The sequence below is a fragment of the Gorilla gorilla genome, chromosome 21 (genome assembly GCF_029281585.2).
Source record: "Gorilla gorilla gorilla isolate KB3781 chromosome 21, NHGRI_mGorGor1-v2.1_pri, whole genome shotgun sequence".
Taxonomy (NCBI): domain Eukaryota; kingdom Metazoa; phylum Chordata; class Mammalia; order Primates; family Hominidae; genus Gorilla; species Gorilla gorilla.
Window position 1 is genome coordinate 76,033,434 of NC_073245.2, and position 10,398 is coordinate 76,043,831.

Sequence of the window (10,398 nt, forward strand, 5' to 3'; positions counted from 1 at the left end):
GGCTGAAGTGCAGTGGTGTGATCTCGGCTCACTGCAACCTCTGCCTTTTGGGTTCAAGCGATTCTCCTGCCTCGGCCTCCCGAGTAGCTGTAATTATAGGCGCACGCCATCACACCGGCTCATTTTTAAATTTTTGGTAGAGGCGGGGTTTCACCACGTTGGCCAGGCTGGTCTCAAACTCCTGACCTCAAGTGATCCGCCTACCTCAGCCTCCCAAAGTGCTGGGATTACAGGCGTGAGCCACCGCTCCCGGCCCATATTCGATTCAGCGACCTGTGTACTTGAGTGTGGCTGGAACTCAGAAGCTTCTTTTAGTTTTAGATGTTGTTTGTTTTCAGGGTTAAGTCTTTACTAATTCTGGAATGTATTTCTGTCAATGCTGTGAGGTAGGTGATTGGGTTGGGATCTTTTATGTATGAAAACCCAGTTTTTAATTTTCTCTTGTGAAATCCATAGTCTTTCTCCTTGCACCCCATCTGTGATGCTTCCTCTGCCACACGAGGCTTTCTGTATGAGTGGGGGCTCTTCCTGGAGGCTCTCTTTTGCTCCATTGATCGATTTGCCTGTTCTCTTGGTTTTCAGTTAACTTCATGGATATGCCATTAACTTCTCTCCATGGTTAGAAATTTAGGTTATTTCCAAGTTTTTCATATTTGGTTAATATCCTTGTGGCCAAATCTTTACATACATTCTCCTTAAAAATCATGTCGCTGAGGCGGAAGGATTACATGAGCCCAGGAGTTCAAGACCAGCCTGGCCAACATGACAAGACCTTGTCTCAACAAAAAGATTCAAAAATTAGCTGGCATGGTGGCACACTCCCGTAGTCCCAGCCACTTGGGAGGCTGAGGCAAGAGGATTGCTTGAGCCCAGGAGGTCAAGGTTGCAGTGAGCTGTGATCCTACCATGCACTTCAGCCTGGGCAAGAGAGCAAGACTCTACTGCACACACACACACACACACACACACACACAATAACAGAAGCACTTTCTGGGTTAAAGAGTTTACAAATTTCAAGGCTTTTAATATTGTCAAATATTCTAGAAGAGGTTTTACTAATTGACAGTGTGGGTGTGTTGAAGGGGCGTATTTAATCGAATTCACTCTGGGTTTAACCCTCTCTTTTTGAACATGTTCTCAGTCTCCTTTCAGCCAGTCTCTGCTGCAGTGCATTTGAGGCACAGTCCTGTAGCCCCTGGCGCCCCCGGTCATTGGCAGGGCCCTGTGTGCCTAAGAACAGTAGGCACTAGAAGGAACCGCCCAAAATCCTGGCCTGGGGAGGTGTACGAGGCCACCTGTGTCTACGCATGAGACAAAACCCCTGTTCCATCTCACTCTGCTCCACCCACCCGTTCCTACTGGAAAGACAGCCTTGGCTCCATGTCACGGGCTGAAGGCCTGTCCTCAGTTGCTCCTTTTTTGTTTTTTTGAGACAGTCTCACTCTGTCTTCCAGGCTGGAGTGCAGTGACACAATCTCTGCTCACTGCAACCTCCGCCTCCCGGGTTCAAGCAATTCTTGTGCCTCAGCCTCCCGAGTAGGTGGGACTATAGGCACGCGCCACCACGCCCGGCTAATTTTTGTATTTTTAGTAGAGACGGGTTTCTCCATGTTGGCCAAGCTAGTCTCGAACTCCTGACCTCGTGATCCACCCGCCTCGGCCTCCCAAACTGCTGGGATTACAAGAGTGAGCCACTGCACCTGGCCCCTCAGTTGCTTTTGTGGGGTTGAAAGAACTTCCTTTTTGAAACGATGGCATGGCAGCAGTGGATGGCGGTTGGTTTTTCATGTCTTTATTTGGCAAAGTTGAAGATTGCAGTTCTGTCTGTCCCCACGTTTCCTCTTCATTCTCATTCTCTCTCTCTCTCTCTCTCTCTCTCTCTCTCTGTGTCTCGGTTTTGGTTTTAATTTTACTGGTTCACTGATGCCTAAAAGTCAAGGCATCACTATTTCATAAGCAGGTTCTCCTAGTTTGGGGGAGGACTCAGTCATGCACATACACACCTGCAACACATCTGCCTTGACGCACTGGTGCTGTGGCCTCCTGTGCAGTAGTGAGGCTGTGGGAACTGCTGTCAGAAGGCTGCTGCCACACTGTGACTCCAGCAGAGGTGATGGGACACACGGGGCATATTCTGGAGCAGCCAAGTCCATCCCGAGAGAGAATGTGGGTGTGTGTGTGATGTGTGTGAGACTGTGTGTGTGCATGTGCATACGTGTGTAAAGTGTACAGTTGGCCCTTGGTGTGAGTTTGAGATTGTGTATGTGCATACGTGTGTAAAGTGTACAGTTGGCCCTTGGTGTGTGTGTATGTGTGCATGTGCATACGTGTGTAAAGTGTACAATTGGCCCTTGGTGTGTGTGTGAGATTGTGTGTGTGCATACGTGTGTAAAGTGTACAGTTGGCCCGTGTGTGTGATTGTGTGTGCATACATGTGTAAAGTGTACAGTTGGCCCTTGGTATCTGCGGGTTCCATATCCATCATTTCAACCAATCTCGAGTGGAAAATAATTGGGGAAGGAAAGGATGGCTGCGTCTGTACACTGTATAACAACTATTTACATAGCATTTACATCGTATTAGGTACTGCAAGTAATCTAGGGATGATTTAAAGTGCATGGGAAGATGCGCATAGGTTGTATGCAAATACTATGTCATTACATATAAGGGACTTGAGCATCCTTGGATTTTGGTTTGCACAGGGGGTTTCCCATGGATACCAAGAGACTACGTGTGTATGCAAGTGTGAGTGTGTATATGCATGTGTGTATATACATGCCATGTGTGTGCATGTATGTGTATATGCATATATGAGTGTGAGTGCATGTGACAGTGTGCACGTGAGGGTGCATGTGTGTGTGCGTGTGGGTGACAGTGCATATGTGTGTGCATGTGTGGGTGCGGGTGCATGTGTGCGCACACGTGTGTGTGGATGAGAGGTCGCATGTGTGTGGGTGAGGGCGTGTGTGTGCATGTGTGTGGGTGAGGGGGCATGTGTGTGCACGTGTGTGGGTGAGGTGTGTGTGCATGTGTAAGGATGTGTGTGCACGCATGTGTGTGGGTGAGGGCCTGTGTGTGCGTGTGTGGGTGAGAGATGTGTGCGCATGTGTGTAGGTAAGGGTGCTAGTGTGCGCATGTGTGTGGGTGAGAGCACGTGTGTGTGCGTGTGTGGGTGAGGGCACGTGTGTGCATGTGTGGGTGAGGGTGCGTGTGTGGGTGAGATGGCGTGTGCATATATCCATGTATGACTGCATCTGTATTTGCATGAGTTCATGTGTGAGTGCATGTTTATACGTGTTAGGGTCTCTGTGTATGTGTATGACGTGTGAGTATATGTGTGTTAATGTGTGTACATGTGTATATGCGTGTGTGCATGTGTGTATGCGTGTATACATGTGTACCTGTGTATGTGTATATGTGTATGTCTGTGTATATGTGTGTGTGCATCTGTATGCCTGTTTGTACGTATGTATATGCGTGTATGTGTATGCGAGTGCATGTTTATGCGTGTGTATGTGTACGTGTGTATGTGTATGCCTGTGTGAGTGCATGTGTATGTGTGTACTTGTGTATATGCGCGTGTGCATATGCGTGTATATGCATGTGGTGTGTGTATATGCCTGCATGTATATGCACGTGTATATATGTGCATGTGTGTGTGTGCATGTGTGTGTATCTGTATGCGTGAGTGTATCTGCATGTGTGTGCGTGTGTATATGCGTATCTGTGCGTGTGTGTGTGTATGTATGTGTGTGTGCGTGTATCTGCGTGTGTGTGTATGTGCGTATGTGTGCGTGAGTGTATGTGTGTATATGTGAGTATGTGTGCGTGTGTATGTGTGTGCATGTGTGTATGTGTGTGTATGTGCGTGTGCGTGAGTGTATATGTGCGTGTGTGTATATGTGTGCGTATGTATGTGTGTGCATGAGTGTGTGTATGTGTGTGTGTGTGCGTGCGTGTGTGTGTATGTGTGTGAGTGTGTATGTATACGCACACGTGTGCGTCTGTCTCCCTCAGGACAGTGCCCAGGCGGATGGGTCAGTGCTCCTGGGTTTGTTTGCCCCTGGTGGCCCATGTCTGAGCCCTGCCCCTTACGGCTCTGTCTGCAGGTTCTCCCATGGGCAGGTGGTCTCTCTGGATGAGCTGCGCCCCTTCCAGGACCCAGACCTGAGCTCCCTGCAGGCTGGCTCTTCGTGTCTGGCCAAGCACCAGGATGGCCTCTGGCACGCAGCACGCATCACCGGTGAGGCTGGCTGTGGGGGCCTCCCGCGAACACCCTCCCAGGCCCCACGTGTGTTGTCACTGTGTGGCTGCTCCCTGCTTCCTTTGGGTTGAGTGTCGGGACTCTGGCTCTGGGCCCGAAATGAGCACACCTACCCTCAGCCTCTGCCCTGCCTTGCTCCTGATGTCCAGGGTGGTTCCCATCAGTGGCACCTGCTGTCAAGGATTCTGACCTGCAGCTTGTCTCTGCCCCCAGATGTGGACAACGGCTACTACACAGTCAAGTTTGACTCGCTGCTGCTGAGGGAGGCCGTGGTGGAGGGGGACGGCATCCTGCCCCCACTGCGCACAGAGGCCACAGAGTCCGACTCAGACAGCGACGGTACGGGTGACTCCAGCTATGCCAGAGGTATGGCAGCAGCTGCGGAGCCCAGGAGCCAGGAAGGTGGGGTCACCCTGAGAGGCTCCTGGCTGGTGAGGGCACCAACCCTCTAACCAAACTATTGGAGAGTGTGTGACTGCGGCGAGGGTGCCACCTGTGCCTGAGGAGGCCGTGTGGGTAGGGGTAGATCCGTGGCGGCCTTTATCTTCAAGGAGTGTGGGTGCAACAGCTACAGTCTCATTGATGGGAGGCCATGGTCGTGGCTGTGGCCATGGGAGAGGAGGGGTCCGGAGTTGCCGAGGAAGTCACAGAAAATGACCAACTGATGGGGCCTGGAGCGCAGGAGGGGCAGCTTCTCTGCATGGCTTCTCAGACTTGGGACCTGGGTGCCTAGGATCCTGGCAGACAGAGGTTGTGTCCCGACAGCCAGCATGGAAGTTTCGGGAATGGGAACTGGTGGGCAGTGTCCAGCTCTCCAGAGGGGTGTGTGTATGCGTGTGCGTGTGTGTGTGTATATATATGTGGGAGGTCACCTGACCCAAGCATGGCGGGCTGAGTCCAGGAGGGGTCTGCATGTTGGAGGTGTACCCAGGGATCAGTGATGGTGGTTTCTGAAGCCCCATGTCCCTGGTGAAGGAGGACTGAACCAAGGACTCTGTGAGGGCAGGTGAGGCGCTCACAGCCTCGCGAAGGTGGAGAAGGGCAGGGGCAGGAGAGGGCTGTGGAGGAGGGGCCACGGTGCAGCAGGCCGTGGGGACTGCCATGCACTCTGCCTGGTGTCACATGCCCACAGCAGCCTCGGTGACGAGAGCACGGAGCCCAGGAGGTGGGGTGTCGTGGCTCTGCCCAGGATCTGAGCTCATTGGTCAAAGCCCGGGTCACCATGCACAATCCTCTGGCCTGGCTGGGCCACTGCCCTCTGTCCATCTCTTGCAGTGGTGGGGTCGGACGCTGTGGACTCTGCACAGTCTTCTGCCTTCTGTCCGTCTCTTGCAGTGGTGGGGTCGGACGCCGTGGACTCTGCACAGTCCTCTGCCCTCTGTCCGTCTCTTGTAGTGGTGGGGTCGGATGCTGTGGACTCTGGGACCTGCAGCTCTGCCTTTGCTGGCTGGGAGGTGCACACACGAGGTATAGGCTCCAGACTCCTCACCAAGATGGGCTATGAGTTTGGCAAGGGTGAGTACAAGCTGCCCTGGAGAAGTGGGCAGGCTGCTGCAGCACAGCCCAGGTCCAGCAGCCATCAGGTTCCCGGGGTCCCGCAGCCACAGCACTGCCATCCCCGTGCTCCTCAGATTCCCGGGGTCCCGCGACCACAGCACTGCCATCCCCGTGCTCCTCAGATTCCCGGGGTCCCGCGGCCACAGCACTGCCATCCCCGTGCCTCCGCAGGTTTGGGCCGACACGCGGAAGGCCGGGTGGAGCCCATCCATGCTGTGGTGTTGCCTCGAGGGAAGTCGCTGGACCAGTGTGTGGAGACCCTGCAGAAGCAGACCAGGGTTGGCAAGGCTGGCACCAACAAGCCCCCCAGGTGCCGGGGAAGAGGGGCCAGGCCTGGGGGCCGCCCAGCCCCTCGGAATGTGTTTGACTTCCTCAATGAAAAGCTGCAAGGCCAGGCTCCTGGGGCCCTAGAGGCCGGGGCGGCCCCAGCGGGGAGGAGGAGCAAGGACATGTACCGTGCCAGCAAGAGTGCCAAGCGGGCCCTGAGCCTGCGGCTCTTCCAGACCGAGGAGAAGATCGAGCGAACCCAGCGGGACATCAGGAGCATCCAGGAGGCTCTCGCCCGCAACGCTGGCCGGTACGTATGGGGCCCAGCTCAGGGCAAAGGGCGACCCAGGGTGGCCCTGCCCCCGGGATACATGCGGGAGGTCACCTGACCCAAGCATAGCAGGCTGAGTCCAGGAGGGGTCTGCATGTTGGAGGACGGGCAGCGGGCACACAGGCAGTGGGTAGGGCAGACTGGGGTTGGTGGCATGGCCCAGGACCCCACGCTGACTGGTGAGCCCCTCCGCAGGCATAGTGTGGCGTCAGCCCAGCTGCAGGAGAAGCTGGCAGGAGCCCAGCGCCAGCTGGGGCAGCTCCGGGCTCAGGAAGCTGGCCTGCAGCAGGAGCAGAGGAAGGCAGACACCCACAAGAAGATGACTGAGTTCTAGAGACCCCACAAGCACTATGGACGAAGCGTGGGACCCCAGCACGGGCTGCCCTCAGGAAGACCAGTGTTGCCCGGGGAGGGGCCGGCCTGCTGGCCTGGGGCGTGCGGACACTGCTGAGTGGAGACAGAGCTGTGGGGTCCCATCTGGACACTTACTTGCCCACCTGCCAGTGTCTTGGGCATTTCCTTGGCAAGGACATTAAAGTGATTTCATCACAGTGTCATTCAGTGGAGATCAGCTGGTTGCAGGGTCTCTGGGGAGAGAAGGGTCTGTGCAGGGCTGTGGTGAGAGACGGGCTGGGCTGGAGGGGCCTAGTAGGCCAGCATTCTCCCTTCTTTCCCTTCTCTGACCAAGGCAGATCGGAGGCCAGGGTGCCCACCAGGCTGCCTGACACCCACAGATGGGTGGAGCTCAGTGCTGCTCCAGCGGGCGAGACGGGCGGGAGGACTGTGGCCCACCACGTGGAGCACTCTTGGTGAGGCAGGCGGACCTGGCCCTGTGGGTTTGGGGGTTCTGTGCCAGCTCTGCTCACGTCTTCGTGTGTGGAGGGGATGTGAGTTAGGCTGTCAGAACAGTGCGGGCTAGAGGCGCACACGTTTCATCTAGGCTTCGGGCGGGGCACAGCAGGTGGGTGAGGCTGCAGTGGTGGCTGCTGCCCAGGGTGGGAGGCTCAGGGGAGGCGCTTGGCGACAGGAGCAGGAAGTGATGAGGTGGGGAGCTCAGCCGAGGGCTGCACAAAGACCTTCCTGGCCTGCCCCAGACGGAGCTGAGGACCCCTGGCCGTGGGCTTGGTAAGTGCCCTCCTGGGGGGCAGCTGGGGTCTGGGAGGCCTTGGGATGTGGCTGCAGCTGGGTCAGTCGGCCAGGCTGAAGCCCTCTCCCTGGGTCTGAGCAGACTGGCCCCAAACTCCAGAGACCACCCCTCACCCCCCAGCTTCTGTCTCTCTGCTGCTGGACTGTGCTGTTTGTAAGGCATCCTCCACCCCGAGAAGTTCTGCTAAGATCCCCAAGAAGGGGACAGATCCTCTCTGGCAGAGACACTGGCAGACAAGAAGAGCCAGAGAGAAGTGGGGTGGGGCATCAGCACCCCCAGCAGCTGCTGCTGCCTGCTGACCAGCCTCCAGCTCCTCCGGGTGCAGGGTCCCTCCTGCTGACCAGCCTCCAGCTCTTCCCAGTTCTGGGCTCCGCAGCGAGCGGCTTGGGGGCACTACCTGACACAGGAGACCATGTCTGGGCAGAGGGTGGCTGCAGGTGGAGTCTGTGGCCTGTGGCGCACACCCAGGGGCTCTCCCGATGCTGGTTACTATCTGGGCTATGGTGGCCACAGCTGTCCTGCCCCTCACGGCCGTGCTGGGCGTTACCGTGGTCACCCGCAGGGACACGGAGGGGCCAGGCAGAGCAGCCCTAGTTCACCTCACCGGGAGCCCCCGCCAGAAGGTGGGCACCTCTGGGAGGGAGGGACTGCCAGGCCTTGGGGCTTCCTGTGCTGAGTCAGAGCCGGAACGGGAGACGCAGGAGCCCCGCAGCCGCGGGAGGTGCAGATTTGGGGCTGCCAGGTGGCGCAGGTCCCCTTGGCCAGCCCCCAGCGCCCCTTTCTTCTGCCCCCAGGGCCTCGGCTTCACAAGATGGGGCTGCCAGTGTCCTGGGCCCCTCCTGCCCTCTGGGTTCTAGGGTGCTGCGCCCTGCTCCTCTCGCTGTGGGCGCTGTGCACAGCCTGCCGCAGGTAGGTCCGTCAGCCGCGTTCTGTCTGGGGCCTCGCTGCGGCTGCCATTCACAGCCCAGCGCGGGAAGGGGCTGGAGGCGGGTCCGCGCACCCAGCTCGGCACGCGCCCCTGCACCGGGCCTTGGACCCGAGGCTGACGACCCCGCCCGCCACCCCCCACCTCTACCCCCAAGGCCTGAGGACGCTGTAGCCCCCAGGAAGAGGGCGCGGAGGCAGCGGGCGAGGCTGCAGGGCAGTGCGACGGCGGCGGAAGCGGTGAGTGCCAGGCTGTCCCGGGGACCAGGGTGGGGTCCGCAGGGGACCGACCAGCCTTCCTCGCCCCCAGTCCCTACTGAGGCGGACCCACCTCTGCTCCCTCAGCAAGTCGGACTCCAGACTGCACGAGCTGCACCGGGGCCCGCGCAGCAGCAGGGGTGAGCAGAGGGCGGGGCGGGGGCGGCCGGGCGGGGCTTACTGTGCAGCGTGCCAACCTCTGGGCCAGACCCGCTCCTGCCCCCTGCCCGGAGTGAACTCTGCCCTGACCCCACCCCCAGCCCTGCGGCCTGCCAGCATGGATCTCCTGCGCCCACACTGGCTGGAGGTGTCCAGGGACATCACCGGACCGCAGGCAGCCCCCTCTGCCTTCCCACACCAGGAGCTGACCCGGGCTCTGCCGGCAGCTGCAGCCACCGCAGGGTGCGCTGGCCTCGAGGCCACCTATTCCAACGTGGGGCTGGCGGCCCTTCCCGGGGTCAGCCTGGCGGCCAGCCCTGTGGTGGCCGAGTATGCCCGCGTCCAGAAGCGCAAAGGGACCCATCGCAGTCCCCAAGAGCCACAGCAGGGGAAGACTGAGGTGACCCCGGCCGCTCAGGTAATGTGGGCCAGGGTAGGGCACTGTGGGTGGGGCCGGCAGGTCCTCAGCAGGTTGGATGGTGCTGACCCCTCCTCGGGTTGGCTTCCTGTCTCCAGGTGGACGTCCTGTACTCCAGGGTCTGCAAGCCTAAAAGGAGGGACCCACGACCCACCACAGACCCGCTGGACCCCAAGGGCCAGGGAGCGATTCTGGCCCTGGCGAGTGACCTGGCCTACCAGACCCTCCCGCTCAGGGCCCTGGATGTGGACAGCGGCCCCCTGGAAAACGTGTATGAGAGCATCCGGGAGCTGGGGGACCCTGCTGGCAGGAGCAGCACGTGCGGGGCTCGGACGCCCCCAGCTTCCAGCTGCCCCAGCCTAGGGAGGGGCTGGAGACCCCTCCCTGCCCTGAACACTCAAGGACCTGTGCTCCTTCCTCCAGAGTGAGGCCCGTCCCCCGCCCCGCCCCGCCCCGCCTCACAGCTGACAGCGCCAGTCCCAGGTCCCCGGGCTGCCAGCCCGTGAGGTCCGTGAGGTCCTGGCCGCTCTGACAGCCGCGGCCTGCCCGGGCTCCAGAGAAGGCCCGCGTCTAAATAAAGCGCCACCGCAGGATGAAAGCGGCCAGCCTCGAAGCCTGCTCTTCTTGAAAGCTGGGCGGGTTGGGGCGGGGGGCTTCTCTGGAAGGCCTGGAGCTGTCCCCTCTGGCCTTGGGGGACTGGCTGCCCCCCGGGGCGCCCGGGCCTAGCCGAGGCGGTGCTCCTGCCGGCCAGACTCTCGGTCAGTGCGGGCACGGGGTCCCAGCCACTCCTAGGGGGCAGCGCAGCCGGCAGGGTGGCCGCCCCCGGGTGGGACTTGGACCCTGGACTCTACGGGAGGGCTCCGCCACCCAGCCTGGTATTACATAAGGGGTGGGGGAGGTGGGCAGTCGAGCGTTAAAGAGTAACCTGCTGCCGGGAAGCCCGCCAAGCAATCGCGGCCCCTTCCCCGGCTCTGGCAGCTCTGCGAGCGCGCCCCTGGGGAACGGGCCCTCCCCGGCGGGGCGCGCGGGCGCGCGGGGTGGGCGGAGGCCTCGGAGCTGTGCCGGGCCGGGCC

At 59.3% G+C, this 10,398-nt stretch overlaps 2 protein-coding genes across 20 annotated transcripts in view; both read left to right on the forward strand.

Annotated features, from left to right (window-relative positions):
* The window catches only part of ZGPAT (zinc finger CCCH-type and G-patch domain containing), a 28,699-nt gene extending 21,723 nt beyond the window's left edge, over window positions 1–6,976 (forward strand). For 3 of the 16 annotated variants that reach the window (XM_055372715.1, XM_055372713.1, XM_055372714.2), the window contains exons 3-7: window positions 4,110–4,243; window positions 4,478–4,630; window positions 5,660–5,779; window positions 5,993–6,398; window positions 6,615–6,976. In XM_055372715.1, coding sequence (XP_055228690.1) covers window positions 4,110–4,243; window positions 4,478–4,630; window positions 5,660–5,779; window positions 5,993–6,398; window positions 6,615–6,753 — 952 coding nt within the window. In that variant the 3' untranslated portion in view covers window positions 6,754–6,976. Of the gene's footprint in view, window positions 1–4,109; window positions 4,244–4,477; window positions 4,667–5,539; window positions 5,780–5,992; window positions 6,399–6,614 lie in introns of all 16 variants that reach the window. The other 13 variants (XM_055372710.1, XM_055372708.1, XM_055372709.2 and 10 more) reach the window with 5 other exon arrangements.
* Window positions 6,977–7,099: 123 nt separating this feature from the next.
* LIME1 (Lck interacting transmembrane adaptor 1) lies at window positions 7,100–9,935 on the forward strand. 4 transcript variants are annotated; one of them, XM_055372718.2, is made up of 7 exons: window positions 7,112–7,544; window positions 7,687–8,189; window positions 8,361–8,475; window positions 8,649–8,730; window positions 8,801–8,888; window positions 9,009–9,325; window positions 9,424–9,935. In XM_055372718.2, the coding sequence occupies exons 2-7, from the start codon at window positions 7,979–7,981 to the stop codon at window positions 9,751–9,753; spliced, it is 1,143 nt and encodes a 380-aa protein (XP_055228693.1). In that variant the 5' UTR covers window positions 7,112–7,544; window positions 7,687–7,978; the 3' UTR covers window positions 9,754–9,935. The 4 variants fall into 4 exon arrangements, with proteins under 4 accessions (XP_030863301.1, XP_055228693.1, XP_030863300.1 ...); XM_031007441.3 differs by lacking the exon at window positions 7,687–8,189 and having other exon boundaries at window positions 7,100–7,228; XM_031007440.3 differs by lacking the exon at window positions 7,687–8,189.
* The last annotated feature ends 463 nt before the right edge of the window (window positions 9,936–10,398 follow it).

What these genes read in the sequence shown, in the direction of transcription:
- LIME1 (XM_055372718.2), top strand. Translation starts at nt 7,979, where the DNA reads ATGTCTGGGCAGAGGGTGGCTGCAGGTGGAGTCTGTGGCCTGTGGCGC. An exon ending in GGGCCCGCGCAGCAGCAGGG is followed by an intron (nt 8,889 to 9,008) that starts GTGAGCAGAGGG and finishes CCCCACCCCCAG; the next exon opens with CCCTGCGGCCTGCCAGCATG. An exon ending in AGGTGACCCCGGCCGCTCAG is followed by an intron (nt 9,326 to 9,423) that starts GTAATGTGGGCC and finishes TCCTGTCTCCAG; the next exon opens with GTGGACGTCCTGTACTCCAG.